Source organism: Cotesia typhae, unplaced genomic scaffold, assembly GCF_013202065.1.
Source record: "Cotesia typhae breed Kobodo isofemale line unplaced genomic scaffold, CoteBio_Ctyphae contig_44, whole genome shotgun sequence".
Classification (NCBI taxonomy): domain Eukaryota; kingdom Metazoa; phylum Arthropoda; class Insecta; order Hymenoptera; family Braconidae; genus Cotesia; species Cotesia typhae.
The window spans coordinates 2,785,559-2,803,573 of NW_027423753.1; the positions used below are offsets into that span (position 1 = coordinate 2,785,559).

General features: G+C 30.8%; 1 protein-coding gene across 2 annotated transcripts; it reads left to right on the top strand.

The window, feature by feature from the left end:
* The first annotated feature begins 5,065 nt into the window (after positions 1 to 5,065).
* LOC141528532 (farnesol dehydrogenase) lies at positions 5,066 to 7,591 on the top strand. Of its 2 annotated transcripts, none has more exons than XR_012479391.1 (5): positions 5,066 to 5,502; positions 6,225 to 6,351; positions 6,452 to 6,605; positions 6,741 to 6,980; positions 7,053 to 7,591. XR_012479391.1 is itself a non-coding variant. In XM_074244622.1 (5 exons), the coding sequence occupies exons 1-5, from the start codon at positions 5,196 to 5,198 to the stop codon at positions 7,089 to 7,091; spliced, it is 768 nt and encodes a 255-aa protein (XP_074100723.1). In that variant the 5' UTR covers positions 5,068 to 5,195; the 3' UTR covers positions 7,092 to 7,573. The 2 variants fall into 2 exon arrangements, 1 of the variants encoding a protein (XP_074100723.1); XM_074244622.1 differs by having other exon boundaries at positions 5,068 to 5,502; positions 6,741 to 6,881; positions 7,053 to 7,573.
* Positions 7,592 to 18,015: the final 10,424 nt, after the last annotated feature.

The window sequence follows — 18,015 nt, forward strand, 5'->3', positions numbered from 1 at the left end:
TTTTGGCATTCATTCTTTTTAATTTTACTAATTTTTTTATAATTATTGAATTCTTTTTTTTTTTTTCGAGAAATGAATTTGATAATTCGTCCAATAATAACTTTTACAAACTAAAACAAAGAGAGTCTTCAGAAGAGAAAATGAAAGAAACGAAGAATAACTGAATAGAAATAGGTAATAATTTTTCACATGGGCGTTAATTAAATTATAAAAAAGTAGGAAGGTACCTTGCTATTACTCTCCATTGGCTTATTCATCAAAAGATAAACTTTTGATAAGTAAAAGAAGAGAAAAGGAGAGAAAGAAGCGAGGATGAGGATAAGGCAAATGAGCTGGAATAAGGAAAGAAAAATAGTTGCGAAAAAAAAGCATTGAAAGAAGTCTTATCTTGAGTAATTTCATTTGACAGAGTAACAGGGGGGCTTGTACATGCCGATGGATAACGGTTTGTAAGTCAACTTTCGAGCAATATCACTAATGGAAATTAATGAGATTACCGAGAGTATTAAGAGCAAGTTCAGATCTTATTATCGATATCTACTTGATTTATTAATTCTTTGATAAATTATTTTTCAAATTCACTTGAATTATTCTGCTTTGTGACATTCGTCAACCTGTAATTATTTATTTTGAATACATTTCGATACCCTTTTACACCTTTTCATTAACATCAAGCTTTATAGGTCCTAATGTTCATAACATGTAGCTTAAAAAATAAATTTATCAAAACGCAGATCGTATCTGCCTTGAAAAAAAAAAATCTTGATCCAAAAAAATTATTTAACAGAGTTTAATTGTCTTTATTTATTTATTTCTTATATTAAAAGATAAATAAAATAAAACTTGAATAAAAATTTTTTTTAATCAAGTATAATTTATTTGAACCTAAAAAAAGTTTTTTAGCTCAAAAATTTTTCTACTTAAATTAATACAGTGAAACTTTTTAAAATGATTTTTTTGGTTCAAAAATTTTTCTCGTGAGTCAAATTTATTAATTTTTTTTTTTTTTTGATGTGGCTTGTTAATTTCTAATATGATCTGACGAAGGTATTTGTATCAGGTCTGGTCAAATCATATGCCCACATGTAATTTTTTAAATATTTTTTAAGTTAGTACCAAAATATCCGCTAGGTGGCGCATTGTCGCTAAATCTTTTCGCTGGTGGATATTTAAAAAATAGAATTTATGAAATTAATCAACTTTCTTTGACAATCCGTTAAAATTTTAATCGAATTATTATCTAGCTTCACTCAGTTGTAAATCAAAATTAATAATTATTATTTATTATTCATTATTTATTTTATCCAATGGAAAATGAGAAGCAGAGTGCTTAAAAGGAGGAAGAGGATGATATGATGAGTGATTGAGTGTGTTTGATATGAGCCTTGTTGAAAATAACAATCGCAAAGCACTTAAACAAGAATTAACACTCTCATCAGGGACGATTGACGAAAATTGCTGGGAGGCTTTTCACAAATATACTGATAGATGGAAGTGAAGCCGAGGAAAGCAAGAGGGGTTGTGTGTGTTATACGGAGAGGATATTGAATGGAGCACGCTCAGACGCATCAATACAGACAAACAGGAACAGAAAAGTGAGATGGAGGTGGAAATGTGTATGATGATGTATATTGTGAATAAATGAAGAGGGAATGAAGCGTATCCAAGACGTGTATCCGGAAGAGAACGATACCGGTTCTACGTTACATCACGACAGCGTCTTATCTGCACAGCAATCTAAACTTTCCTAAGTCAATAGAAGCTCCGGATGAGAGGCTTTCGCGTTGCGGTCTTGGATTAGTTTTGTTCCATCTACCATCCACCCGTCGAATTTACGGTAAAACTTCCAAGAGTCACCGGAAAGAGTGTCAAGATTTTTTATTTCACTCACTGATAGCACTATTATGGTCCTGACACTTTGCACAGTAAAAAATTTTGTGTTAAAAATTTTTATGTTAAATATTTAACACTTTTTTGTGTTTATTTAATATAATAAAAATTACAAAAAAATTCTAAAGAAATTTAAAATTTTTTGATTGGGGGCGTAAGATATTTGAGGAAATTTTTAGGAGATTCGGAAAAGTAGCATCTAGTTTCTTAGTTTCAAGTCCCTAGATGATAATTCCAATGCCAAAGATATAAAAAAATTAATTTTAATTAATTTTTTCGGGTCTTAAAATTCAAACAGACATCTATAGGGTTTTAATATCATTTTTGGAACTTTTGGTTCTCCTAAGACACGATTTCACCATAAACAGGTTAGATGAATTTTTGTACTCGGAATATTGAAGTGAACTCGTATGATAATTTTTAGATTCATTATCGTCAGCGAATGGCTAAAAAAATTTTTTTTACTAATATGTCCATAACAAAAATTTGTCATGTCATTAAGATAAAATTGTATATTTACCAGAACGCACTCTTTGCTGATAATGTATTCTGTATTACGCTGATAATTATCTCTTTTTCGTATACAATCGCATTCCTCATCTATAGTACACACCTCTGACGTTCCCATTGAAACATAGTTTTTCAATTTAAGATAATTGACTCCTAATAGATTGATAAAAATGATTAATCGAATGGTCAACATAAAATATATCATTATTAATGTAAATCATTCAATACCTTCAATCCATGTTGGAGGGTCACAAATAAACCTTCAATTAAATTCAGTTGTATCGTGATCTTTAAGTCTGGGATTAAGTTTAAAAGCTAAAAAAAATGAAAGTAATTTTTCTAAGCAAAAATTTTTGATACCCGACTTTGTCTTACTTAGCGTAATTTGCAAGTATAATACGTGTAGAATGATAAAAAAAAAAAAAAAAAAAAGCCATTGGATATGGTTCGCCCGCGGCAATCACGTAGAACCGTTGAAATAAATTATCAGCAACCTTTGGCACATTGATCTTCACGATAATAGTGATAATAATGCCCCTGATAATGGTTTCGTGTCATCTGAGGCATCATTACGATACTTGTACATTGTACCTTTGTAAGTTGACGATCGTCAGAGTGGGTGAGGTAAAAAATAGTTGTAATAAAGCAAAAAGGGCGTTATTTATTCGGAGCATCAGTAACATAAAAAAAGTAAGGTCGTGGCTCATTTAAATTGTGCTAAATCCTGGGAGTAAAGGAAGAGCTGGAAGCTGTGTAGGTAAAACGGATGAGTCGTAAGCCAAACATACAAGCGGAGGTTTGCATCTCTCCCCCAGAGAGCCTGAGAGACAGTAGAGACGGCAGAGAGCAAGGAAGTTCGCGTCGTTCATAAATCACGGCGATATTTTCACGAGCACCACGGGAATAAGATTGACCAGGTCGGTGTGTGCTGGCACACACGCGATTTATGACCTGATAGGATCCGTCACATCGTCTCGGTGATACTGTACCGCAAACCGTGACTTTCTGCAGCTACCGGCGATGGTTCATTGCTTTTTGGTCGCCGGAGGAGGAGAATAAGCTCTACTGAAAAAGACGACCAGCTTTATAACCCGTCTTACATTAGATTGTCGTTCTACGTTAGACGTTACTAAACTTTTAAGATTTATTTTGTTCTATCAAAATTCAGTCCAAGTTTTTTCCTCCCTTATTCATTTTATTATTTTTCTTTCCGTAAAGATTTTTTCTTCATCATATTGAGGTATAAGTGAACCATCCCTAAATCGAGTATCTTACTATTTTTATACTCTTAAAATATCACCGTTCATTTCAGCTTAAAGTATTTTCATTTTGACAGAAAATAATACCTAAAGTTCCTTCTTCCTTTTTATAATACGGAAACTATTTAATAATGCTTCAAACGATGCTAAATTTATAGTTGTGAAGATCTAAAATAGCAGTAGAGTTTTATTTTCTTAATAATAATTTTTGCTTATAATTATTTAATGAAAATTAATATAAAAAATAGGAATTTTTTAAAAACTTTTAGTATTTATAATTATGGGTAGAATTGATCAATGTAATTTTTACTTCATTCAAATAAAATTAAGTTTTTGTTTACCTATTATACTGAAGGAAAATATTTTATAATAAAGGCAGGTATTGATATTCTTTTGTCAAAGAATTAATAAAGTTAAATATTTCCTTTTAATAAATTCTCGAGCTAAGAAATTCTATTCTATACAATAATTTTTTATCAGAATATTCTTTCACATGGTTACTTACTTCCATTTTACTTATTTAAGCACACAATTAGTTAATAAGTATGTGTTTATAAATTAACACAAAAAAGTGTTAAATATTTAACATAAAATTTTTTGATGCATTCACGCAAAATTTTTTACTGTGTACTTCTATTTACGTATTATGAATACGAGCTTATAGGGATTACAAAAGTTGACATAATTTACCATGTTAATTTTTAAAGTTCAAAATCCTACTGAATTTTAATGATAAAGATCATAATTTTGATGATGTTGATTATAATTAAAAAAATTAAAGCTTATCAACTCATTTATTAATTAAAAAAAATTTCAATTTTATTATTTAACTAAATATTGTAAGTTTGAATGCTTATTTAATAATTGTTGTCACTTTTCATTGCTATGGTTAAATATTAATGAATAAAATTTGTAAAAATATTGATTGATTAAATTGTTGATAATAAATATTTTTAAAAAATCGCGCAAAGCGCGCTCGATTTTCCAATTTGGAAATGACATTTTAAACCACAATAGATTCTAATAATTAAATGATCGATTTCGACGCAAAGTGAGTTCATAATACATTTTTAGCAACAGAATAATTCATTTAAGTGAAAAACATCGTTTTACATCCATAAATGATAATTTTATTAATACATTCGAAAACAGATAACTGATAGGTTAATATTTATGCTCCCAAAAATGAATGCATGATGTTTTCAATAATGTGAATACAATTCAGATAATAAAATTTAAATTAATCGATCTCGACGCTCTATAGCCACATGAATAAACAATCCTGTTGAGTATATAATTGGCACTTACAACGAGCGGCAATGAAATTACATAATGATACACTCGGTCCCTGCAAGTATGATGTAACCACACATACATTTATATCAAAGACTCACTCAGCATCAATCAGTATCAATCCGAACATGCCTCAGAAGCGTGCGTAATTATTATTCTGAAAATAAAAAGCGTTCAAGTGTTTTATTCTTGAAAATATTATTGTAATTATTTTATAGCGGCCGTAATTCGAAAGATTAAAAAATGGACAGATGGAGAGGTAAAATAGCCGTGGTAACTGGTGCATGCTCGGGAATCGGTCGCGCTATTACAGTCTCATTATTGTGCAACGGAATAAATGTAATCGGCTTGGATATTAACGCGAAAGAGTTTCCGAAGATAAAAGAAAGCGTTTCAAGTGCTCCTAAAGCTGGCTCTTTTCACGGGATTCTGTGTGACGTTTCGCAGGATAAAGACATAAGTGATGCTTTTGAAGTTGTTGATAAACAATTTTCAGGCGTTGATATTTTGATCAACTGCGCTGGAGTCGTTGATTACAGAACTATTTATGGTATTTTTAATTTTATCATTACAGTACATTAAAAAAAAAAAAAAAAAAAAAAAAAAAAAAAAAAGTACTGCTCCTTAAAAAATACAAAATACAATAGAACGAAAATTCTTGCAATAAAAATACAAATTAGGGAAGGAGAGGTAAAATGGACAACTCCAAAAATTTCTTTAAAAAATGTTTTTCCTAATTTTTTCTCGATAAAAATATTAAAAAATATAGTACGTCATTTTTCACGACTTGAAAGACGAAAAAAATTTTTTTTTATTTTCAAAAAATTAAGAAAAAAATTTTTTTTAAAAAATTTTTTTAAACGTCATGATTTTCGGTTACGCGCCTTGTTGTTTTATTTATAAAAGTTCAATTAAGTATACACTGGCTTCTAAAAATTTCTTAAAGCTCCTTTCATTTATATGTGCTAAAAAATCTGTTATCCAAAACCTTTTTTTTGTCAATATAAAATTATTTAATTTTTTTATATATGTAATTTTTACATATATTCTTACCTGTAAATTTAAAAATTTTTTTTGACCGTGACAATATTTAAAAATGTAAATTTACACCATTAATGTAATTTTCACAGATTATTTTTTTCCATGACAGATATATCTGTTGTAATTATAAATAAATAAATTTTTTTTAAATTTGATATTTAATGCTTAAAAAAAATTGTGTCACCTATTTATTTGAAAATCAATTAAATGTCAAGATATTATATTTTCCAGATGCTGACAGAGAAAGCTTTGAAAGACTATTAAATATCAATGTCCTGGCTGTTGCTACGTGCATAAGAGCCGCCATTAAATCGATGCGAGACAGAGGAGTTCAAGGACACATTATTATTATCAACAGGTTAAATCGAACTTCTGTTCATAAAATATTGATAAAAATAATCGAAAAACAAAGCGAACACAACACCTTCGACTATTATGCGTATATATTTACTTTGCAGCGTCGTTGGTCATGAAATCCCCATGAAAGGTTTATCAGACAGCGTCGGGTCGAACAGCTACAATTTATACCCAGCTTGCAAGCACGCTAGCGTAGCCATCACACACTCGGTTCGTCGTGAATTATCTCAAGCAAAACTTGGCATTAAAATTACGGTATGTAAATTTTAAAGTAATTTTATACAGAAAATTTGGACGTTTGTTTTTTTTTTTTACGAAGTCATACGAGTATTTATTTGTACTTAAATAAATGGAAGCTAAAATTCAGTGCAGTAAATTTATTATTTACAGAGTATAAGTCCCGGTCTGGTTAAAACAAATATAGCAAGTAAGACGAATTTAAAAAATCTCTTTGATGAAATTCCAGCTCTGGAACCAGAAGACATTGCTGATGCTGTACTTTATGCTCTTGGCACACCGCCTCATGTACAAGTACCTATATTTTCACTGCTATTATTATTGTTACCGTAAACCGTAAGCTTGACAAGTTTTTCGTGGATAAAATAAAACACGCAAATATTTTTGACTCTTGTAGGAGCTTTAAGTATTTAATATTTATCCGGTGAGCTTGGAAAATATTTTATGCTTCATGTTTATTTTTAGATTTCCGAGCTGACGATTCAGAGAACTGGGGAACCTTAGAATACTTTAAGTTATACTAAAGTTCTACAATACAACAATCTTCAAGTGCAATTCAACTGCTAACAAAGTTTCAGGAAATTGTAACACCATACCAACAATTTTTTAAATTAATACTTTGTCTAGTGGGTTGAAGATACGAGGAAAGTGAAAATGCTGAAATAGCTAAGGGAGATTTAAAAAAAAATCGAAAATATTGCAATGTGTCATTAATTTTTAAATTAATACATTAGTTATCAAATATAATGGAGTAATGGTCATTTTCACTATAAAAAAACTCAAAATTAAATTTTTTAAAGGGAGGGGGGGGGGCAGATGGAATCAAATAAAAAAAAATTCATGTAGATAATTAACAAACATTTTATTTAAAAAATTTTTAGATGAAATAAAACTGAAATTTCTTGAATTTAACAAGCATAAAGATTTTTTCTCGGTTAAAAATAAAAAAAAAAAAAAAAACGAGCATATTCTCTGAAAATTAAAAATAATCAAATTAAATTGTTGTTATTGCGTACATTTTTTTAAATGATTCATTAATTACATAAATTTGATCTTAAATCTAATTATTTTCTTATTCTCTTAACATTATAGATTATTTTTATTGTTATTAAGTTGAAATTATTCAAAATTAAAATTGAAATTATTTAAAATTAAAATTAATAATAATAATAATAATAATAATAATAATAATAATAATACATGAGAATAAGTTAAACAGATAGACTAAACAAGCCAATGCACACACTGCTTCACCTGCGCAAGGATTTGGGTAAAATCCCCGGATAAAAGGTAGTAAAACTTAAATTACCAGAAATCGTGTAGTGTGTTGCAAGTTCTTCGGCTGCAGTGAATTTTGAGAGCAACAACCAACAACCAACAACTGAAAACTTAACATCAAAAAGTATTTGAGTTTTTTCGTTTTTTGTTGTCGATATCTTCTTGTCTGTTTAGTATTTCTGTCACTGCACTACAGTTGTAGATATCTAAACTACCCTCTACCCTCTGCACAGTCACCGATATAAGGCATATAAGACACCGGGATAGGAAGTACCAAGAGAAAGGATATAGCAATGCAGAGATAGCAAAGACAGCAATGCCGGAAAACGTATCGTGTTAATCCAATTCGCACCGGGAGCAATTCAGCGGGGGTCAAACGGCTTATAGGGATACAGAACAAGAACAAGACATGTATATGGAATGGATACTTTTTTGGCGGAAACGTGATCTTGGAATTAGAACGCACCTGGAATATTTTATTGTTAATAAGAATTGATTAGAATCGAGGACTAGCTACAATTTTATCTGTTTTTTCTTTAATTCAATGATTCTTCAGTCATTCATACTAATTAAAAATGTTTTAATTTATTAGTCTAGAAAATATCGTCGAAATTTTTATTTTAAAACTATTAATTCTACAGAAAAAAAAAATTAAATCAATTCGATAGATAAATTCTTGAAATTATTTTAGTATAAAATTTATATTAATTCTTTTTTTTTTTTTTTTTTTTTTAAATTAAATAAATTTTTATCAGTGCTTACTAATTTTTTTAATCCCTTAATTGTTTTTAATTTACAAGTATTTTATTACGAATAAAATTTTAGATTCTATTTAATTTTATTTTATTGTACTGTTGATGAAATTCAGAACATTTAAACGTGGAGTTAAATGTTATTGTCATATTCAGGAGCTTTAAAGGTCATTACATGGTGTGGTAATTCCGAAATAATTCGCTGCGATTGATAACAATCGGTGATGATCACTATTATCTGTGTACTATTAATTACTATCAATAATTTTAATACTCACTCGTGTAATGTGCATCAATAATTGTAATCCTACTGAGACTATTATATCGATAATGACAAACTTAAATTTACTGTGCATTAGTTTAAGAGCTAATACAATTAAATTGTTAGTTTTTTTTTATTAGGAAGCTCCTTAAATAAACTTACTTCAGTAAAAGTTGTAAGAGAGCCAAAAATCAATAAATAAAAATTTTTCACAAAAAAATCAATTAAATTTTTCTAAATAAAAAATCTCTTGAAATCATGAATGGAGATAAAGTAAAATTATTTATTATTATGAGAAAGTTCAAAATAGGGAATAATTTAACGATAAGAAGTATTTAAATGTCTATTATATTCCATGAGCTTTCTACAGTTAGCTTCTCTATCTAAACTCGGAAAATTTAAGCGTTTGAGATTCACAGAAACGATAAAGGGGAGCAGCGAGTCTTATACTATTATATACATACCGTCCTCTATATACTGAGTTTGATCTCATTGCACAGAGATATCGTAATACTTTAGAATCCCATAAAGCGACGCACTTCTCTTGATCTCCTAGAACTATCCGAAATTCTCAGAAACTTGTTTGACACCTTAACTGTCGCCTACATTCATGTCTCCGATTTCACCTTTTACTGATACCGCATGGATTTTTATTTTTTGCTTAATCACACGATCCTCTTTTAATTTGTATTATCTTGACATTATTACCACTCTACTTCCAAGAGCACTCGTCCATCATCAGTCAAATCGTATTTTTATTGCTGTTTTAATGTGAAAATTAACTTAGCTGATAGTTGATAATTTTAAGAATTTTTGTAACAAATAAATTATAGCAAAAAAAAAAGAATTTATAAAAAAAAATGACATTTAGAAATTAGAAAAAACTACAAATGCAATTTTTCAAAAATAATTTTTTGGAGAAAATTTATTTATAAATAAATAAAATTCAGCTTTATTAAATAATGGCTATTAGTAGATTTTATTATATATCCTTGTATCTTGTAAACTGTTGACATTTTTAAAGATATAAGCTCATCCCAATGTTACACTCATCGAGACCTTTCATTTAAGTACCCACATCAATTTTTCATATATTTGATATATTTATATATATTATATATATGTATACATGAAAAATATATCAAAATATGCATGTGGGTACTCAAATGAAAGCTCTTGATGAGTGCAACATCGGGATGAGCTCATATCTTCAAAAACGTCAATAGTTAAGAAAGTACAGTGCAATTTAACAAGTTATAATTTAATAAAGCAAAATTTAATAAATTTAATAATAAAAATAATAATCATAGTTGCAAAGTAGAATAGCATGAATCACGGTCTGTACTACAAGCAAAAGCTATACCCTGTGTAGTGAAGTGGTAAAGAGGATGAGGGTTCGTTAACGGAACTAGTACTAGTGTTAGTGTAAACACAACCTGACTGAAACTCTCTGTACTCTATTCTGTGATATTGTCAGTGTATATGCAGCAATGCAGTGTCAGACTTTAAGTAGATTGTGGGTTTTTTATGAGTAAAAGCAACGAAAAAGCTCATGTACTTTTACCCAAATTAAACGTGATGTATCGTCCCTGATTCAATTACCTAATTATTTGATATTTGAAGAGGGTTTTTCTTTTTTTCATTTGTATATGTGATTTATACGTCTGGAATATTTTATTAAATACTTTAAATAAATTATGACATTTTAAACTTTTGTTAATATTTCGAATTTATAGATTCAATTAGTGTACAGACAGTGTTTATTATATTATTAATTATTCTCGCGTTCGGAGGGAAACAATAAAAATACCTATTTTATCCAGGGTCAGAAATAGTGTCCAAATACAAAAGAATAAATTAATATAGTTAGTTAGTAAGTAAGTTAGAAAATGGAGAAATATTTACTGATTTTTAATGAATATTCATAAAATACTTTAAAATTTAAACTATAAAATCCAACTACTGGTTCCCGCCACTAATTTAAATAACAATAAAAAAAAAAAATTTACAATAAATATGGTATTAATAATTTAATTCAGAGACATAAAATTCAGCAAGTGAATTAAAGCAAGTAGTAATGTTTTTTACAGATCAGACCGTCAAGTGAAAGTATGCTTGAAAAATTATTTTTTTCTCCTTTATTTTATGTAACTTACATATAAGGCGGATAGAAATAAAGTAATCGCCACGACGGCGAACGATCCCAGCACCAGGAGCCAGAAAACGAGCTTTTTATTTCTCAGCGGCATTTTACAGCAGCCTTGCATCCGTGCTTATCTCGACCCTTGGTCCTTTTACTTCTCTATTTTCTTTCTTATATACACATTCACCTTTTACGAGCCTCCGTACCCGTGGATTATTAGAACAAGCGACAAGATTTAAACGAAAAATGAATAACATAAAATTCATCTTCTTTTTTAATTGAAGTTTAATGTTATTTTAAAGGTCGTAATAAAAACAATAATAATAAAAAAAATTTTAATACAAGATTATTATTATTATTAATTTTGAAAAATTTCAACTTAGTAATAATAATAATAATAATAATAATAATAATAATAATAATAATAAAATTTACAATTAATTATCCAAGATGAAACCAAGTGATCTTTCGTGTTTAAACTCGTACCTTATTGTAAAAAAGAAGAAGGAAGAAATAAAAAAAAAAAAAAAAAGAAGAAAAAGAGACAGCAAAATACATATACATTGGTATAGGACAAGGCAGTTGATTCATTCGCGAAGAAAAACAGAAGGAAGAGAATAGAATAAGATAGGCGAAAGTCCTTTTCAATTTCAGGTTCTGGAGTCTCTTGAACGTGAATCCAAGGGGGTGCCAACGGGGATTAAAGGGGACGAGTTGGCAGTGCATTTACAAATATACGAGAGACGCGACTCTGAAGGCGGAAAGGATTACGAGTCAGTTGCAAGAAGAGGCTCCAGAACGAAGGAAACCGTGAACCTTTCTGCTCTTATTCCACCTCCTGAGAATCTGTATATGTGTATGTATTCTGTGCAAACAGAGAGAAGTAAAATGGTAAAGAAACCTAGGAGCTATAAGGTGGAAGACGTCAAGACAGGAGACGATAGCTTAAATAATCAATCGACTAAAGCTTCTGACCAGAAAGAGAAAGTTGATAGAGTTGACCCGGAACCAAGTGTTTGTGATCCCTTTACATTTTTCTATCCAACTGCTTCTGTGTATCCACCTTTAACTCGCTGGAATTAATTCACCGGATACTATCAGACAGAGCTTATTTAATCCTCCTCTTATTTTTATAACTAGAAGAGCTGGACTAAATTTAAGGGTGGACCAACTACTCTATCAGCTACGGGGAACTTATTTGTACGTGAAGAAACTACTCATCCATTTTTAAGTTCAATGGAAGTTGAAATAAAATATTGTTAAATATTAATAAGTAAAATTTGTTAAAATATTGATTAATTAAATTGTCAATAATAAACATTTGGACAGAAGCGCGCAAAATGAAAAATTACAATAATAAAATTTTTTGTAACAAAAAAACGGAGCAATCATTTCAGGGGTGCTTGTTTTCCAGAAAAACTGTGTGTGTGTGATACAAATATTATTGTAATTTTTATTTTATAATTAATTTAATGAAATAATATGAATTTTTCATAATTTAAAATTTTTTTTCCGGGTCTATTTTTTCTGATTACCGTTCTCAATATGTTATTGCATGAAAAATTTATTCAAAAGTTCTGTCATTAATGCAAATACAATAAATAAATTTCTACAAACAAAAAAAAAAATCTTTTAGTCTTTCTTAAATATTTTTTTCAAGCCAAAAAAATTTTCCTTCGAATCAAGAATTTCTTCTCTCTGTATGAGAAATTAATTAAAAACCTAAAAAAAATAAAAAAAAAAAAAAAAAAAAATCCTGCCAAGATTTTGCGACTCTTAGAGTTTGAAATTCAATCAATCCACTCTTATTTCTATCAATTTTCTCTTAAAGTTGCTAGAAACTCAATAAATTTTCCAAAGAATTTTTTATGGAATAAAAAAAATTATTAAAAGCTTCCAAAATTTACACTGAAGTCCAGTTTTAGCTTAAAATTTAGCCTGGGCTTATAAATTTTTACGTTCCATTTCGTATCAAGATAATATCTAGATTATAATCGCGATAAATAACCAGAAATAAATCGCAGGTCGACCATGAATTTATCTCAGCAATTATTTATCCAGGTAATTTGGAATAATTTGTGCGTTTTTAAATCTAACAGCAGTATAATTTGATCGAAAATACATAACCGAGCCCTCCGTGATTGCACATAGAGAGAGAGAGAGAGAGAGAGAGAGAGAGAGAGAGAGAGAGAGAGAGAGAGAGAGAGAGAGAGAGAGAGAGAGAGAGAGAGAGAGAGAGAGAGAGAGAGAGAGAGAGAGAGAGAGAGAGAGAGAGAGAGAGAGAGAGAGAGAGAGAGAGAGAGAGAGAGAGAGAGAGAGAGAGAGAGAGAGAGAGAGAGAGAGAGAGAGAGAGAGAGAGAGAGAGAGAGAGAGAGAGAGAGAGAGAGAGAGAGAGAGAGAGAGAGAGAGAGAGAGAGAGAGAGAGAGAGAGAGAGAGAGAGAGAGAGAGAGAGAGAGAGAGAGAGAGAGAGAGAGAGAGAGAGAGAGAGAGAGAGAGAGAGAGAGAGAGAGAGAGAGAGAGAGAGAGAGAGAGAGAGAGAGAGAGAGAGAGAGAGAGAGAGAGAGAGAGAGAGAGAGAGAGAGAGAGAGAGAGAGAGATTGATTGATAGTTTATTAATGCCAAGGCACAAGCCAAATGGCAATTTTAAATACAATATGATTTACAAATACAATAATAATAGAAAAATTATATAAGTACATAAACTATAATAAAGATCTAATATAAAAATTTATATTAATTTTATCTGATTCAACTAGCATACTCACTAAATTATTCAATTTATAACAGCCGATAAAATAACAAAGTTGGAGAATTTAACACTTAGAATCTAACAGTAATTATCAGAGAACCTATCACTTTACAATAACAAAATTAATAATCCAAGTTCAACAAATGGTCAAAAATTTTATTTTTGAACACTTCAAGACTAGATGAGTTTACAATCTCTTCAGGCAGTTCTTCCCACAATCGTATTACACTCACTTGGAATGACCGCTCCATGAAGGTCGTAGCAAAATGCGGAAACGTGAAAAGAGAGTGTTTTTGGTTGCTAACCTATCTGAACGTCTGACTTCGGTCTCCTCAACAAAAGCATCTCGTAGGTACTTGGGTTTACCAACTTGAAGTAGCTTAAAGAAGTAACAACTCATGAAGTACATTCTACGATATTTCACAGTAAGCCATCCCAATTCTCGTTGATAAGGTGTTATATGCTCATCTTTTCTAAGATTGAAAATGAACCTAATTGAGCAATTTATTGCACGTTGAAGTTTTAAGTCATTTTCAGATGTTGAATCTACTAATACGATGGAACAGTAATCAAGAAGTGGTAAGATGGTGGATGATACTAACAATTTCCTGACGTCAGTTGAGAAAATGTTCTTCCGAACCTTGAGAGAATGCAAGGCTGAATTAACTTTGCTAACCACTAGCTTGACATGATGATTCCAACTTAGGTTCCTGCTGATGTATAATCCCAAGCACTTGGTAGTATCAACATATGGAATTATGACACCATCTATAATAATAGGTGGCAGATCAAAGTTACTCAGTTGTTTCAGCTTGCTATTTGAACCCAAGATCATTGCTTTGGTCTTGGACAAGTTTATCTCCAAGCCATGCTTCCTTGCCCAATCCGCAACTGATTGTGCATCAATGTTGACCTGTCTGACTGCCTCTTGTAGTTGATACATAAAGAAATGTAGATAAATATATTTGTCATCAGCAAACAGACCATGGTTACAATACACTAGCCATCTGACAACAGAATTCATGACAATTAAAAACAGGATTGGACCAAGCACAGAACCTTGAGGAACACCAGATGAAGTTCTAAGGAGCTGAATTGGAGTCCCAAGATTATTCAGTATTGACTGAGAGCGATTTGATAAGTAGGAGAAAAACCAGATAATTGTTTCCATTGAAAAACCAAGCTCAAATAACGCAATCAGTATGATCTTGGGGTCAACATAGTCAAAAGCCTTACTCAAATCAAATAAGACTATTATGGTAAGTTTATTCTTGTCCATCGCCTGCCTAATATCATCAGTGAGCCTCAGTAATGCTGATTGTGTGCTGTGATGTTTCCTAAATCCAGATTGAAAAGGGTCGAGTAACTCATTATCCTCCAGATAGGTTATCACTTGATTAGCAATGATTCTTTCAAACACTTTGGCCAGAGAGAGAGAGAGAGAGAGAGAGAGAGAGAGAGAGAGAGAGAGAGAGAGAGAGAGAGAGAGAGAGAGAGTTGGGAGTAGAGGGCCGAATGTTATGTACAAAGTCCAGAGTCCAAATAAGTGTAGAGAGTAGATGGCAGATGGTGGACGGAAACTATGATTCGACACTCGTGGGGCGGTGTTACAGCGGTTTGCAATTTCCATTTATTTATGCAGCTTGTAAATACGTTATACCGGTTCGTTGTTATCGAGGCTGTCAGTGCGTACATCCGGATGGGTGAATACGAAAAGCGGTTTTCAGTAACAACACACTTCTATAACCGATCTACTCTGCTGCTGTGTGTAAACTTGTATTTAATATACATCACACACTAGAGTACACAATTATTTCGGGATAGCAATAATAATTTTCACTGTTTGTGTATTGTACAGGCATAGTAGAAAATAGAAAATAGAAATAGAATAAAAAATAAAGAGGAATCTGGGGATCATCTAGTGGCCGTGATCCGTGACATGAACAACCGTTTATTTCCGTTTATTCCAAATCCCATCAGAGAGATTTATGTTTTTTATTCCTCGCGCAACTTAACCCGCTCATTTTCTCAGCTTCTGATATTATATAATACTTATTACCTTTACTTCTTCGGGGCGCTCGGTCTGTGTCACCCTACGAGCTTTCCAAGGCTGAAATATTCCGGTAGACAGCGCATCCGAATAGCTTACCGGATCATCCGATCATCCCATTACCCGGGGTCATAATAGTGCCCGGCGTGCAGAAGCTTTTCTAAGAGAGGGTTCCTTGGAGTTCCTGCTTACGCGATCGAAATACTCAATAACAGTTGTGTTAAGACCAATGATAACTGATTACATCACTTAAATAGAGAGATATAAAATTACCGTAATTTCAAGTCTTTGTCACAATACCGTTTCATTTGAAAGGAAATTACCAACACTAACTTTTTGATCATAGTCTGTAATTTCGGACTGTAAGACTTATAATAATTAAGAAATGATAATGTATCTTGTCAACTAATGATATTTTTACAGATATAAGCTCATCCCGATGTTACACTCATCGAGACCTTTCATTTGAGTACCCACATGCATTTTCATATATTTTTCATATATACATATATATAATATATATATAAATATATAAAATATATGAAAAATTGAGTGTAACATCGAGATGAGCTTATATCTGTAAAAATATCATTAGTTGACAAGATATAATGTCATTTTTTATCATCGGTTTAAATGGTATATTCATAAATTTAACACAACTGTATTAGATTGACGCAAAAGACTGTTGAATATTTAACGCAAAAATTTCTTATATAGTATATTGAGTATGATATTGAAAGCATTATTGATATTATTATTAAACTAATGTCCGATAAGTTATGCCAATATCAAGTGATGTGATAAGTGATAGTTAAGTGAGAGCTTTACGTTAGAAGCTTCAAAATTAATTCGTGCAAAGAACACTTATGCTGTAGAGCGAGCTCTTTCGGTATACACGAGTGCCGTGAAAAGGTAATAAACGAGATTTAATTGTGATCAAGAAGCTCTTTACCAGCATTATACCTGCACATATTTACACTCCTGTTTTTAATTACTTAATGAATATTCAAGATACCTTTTACTAATTAAATACACCTATCAATCATCATATTATCGTCATTTATTATTAGAGTTTATTTTTGATAAAATTTAATGAAGCATTAAAATTAATTAAACTAAAAATTTTTTGATTCATTGAAAATTATTTAATTTTTCTGGTTCAATTTTTTTATCAAAATCAATTTTTTGGAAAAAAAAATTTTTTACGAAATTTCGAGGATACGTGCCCATTTTGCCCCCCTTCCCTCCCTTTCTTTGATTAATTTTTTTTTTAATTTTTTATTCTTCTTTTTCACTTAAATAAATATTTGTTTTGCAATTTTTTCTAAAATTTTCTTAAAACCATAATAAAAAATTTTTTTTTCATTTTTTCCATAAATATTAATTTTTTCAACATTTTTACATTGATTAGAGTAGAAAAAAAAATTCTATACAGCCTTATAGTTTTAGTAACGCAAAATAATAGCTAAAAATTTTTGAAATTTCAGGAAAGAAAAAAAAATGAAATTTTTTTTCAGTAAATCAGAATGTCAAAAAAATATTCAAAAAATAAACTACGAGTTTTCGAGAGTGACACTATCGTTGTCGTCGTTTGTTACCAGATGCTGCGCAAGATTATTGGATAAAAGTTTTTTCCGGTTTCGCGTGAAAATAATTTTGTTTTTTTTTGTTTCTCGAGTCTTTGTTTCGTACTTTTCGGAGATGTAAAAGAGAGATAAACTTTTTCCAGGCTTTTTGATACTCGCTCGTGTTTCTCGAGGCAATAGGATGCTTTTCTGCCATCTGCCACTTAACATGTACCCACTCAGAAAGCGAACGAACAAACCGGTTCCAAAGAGACGAGTTGGTTCATGACACAATGCTCGTACGCGTTTCTCTATTCGGTCAAGGGGATTGTTTCAACAGAATTATACTTATACGGAGTATCTAAATATCCAATATCGCTGATATCCACGCTAGTATTATTCTATACAGTTTTCATCGATCTCTCTCCTACTTCCCCTCGGCCCCGTTGCTTGTTCGCGTGATTGTTCTAGGACTGGGATTATTACAATCGGTCTCTAAGGTTTTCTGAGATGTTCACCATTCAGTAGCATACATTCTATACACAGTCTACCCAGTATCAATCCTCTCCTGAGACTAAGAACGATTTCGCTGTGATAGTCTATTTGAATTATTTTTCCACCATGATTC

What these genes read in the sequence shown, in the direction of transcription:
- LOC141528532 (XM_074244622.1), top strand. Translation starts at nt 5,196, where the DNA reads ATGGACAGATGGAGAGGTAAAATAGCCGTGGTAACTGGTGCATGCTCG. An exon ending in CACATTATTATTATCAACAG is followed by an intron (nt 6,352 to 6,451) that starts GTTAAATCGAAC and finishes TTTACTTTGCAG; the next exon opens with CGTCGTTGGTCATGAAATCC. An exon ending in AACTTGGCATTAAAATTACG is followed by an intron (nt 6,606 to 6,740) that starts GTATGTAAATTT and finishes TATTATTTACAG; the next exon opens with AGTATAAGTCCCGGTCTGGT.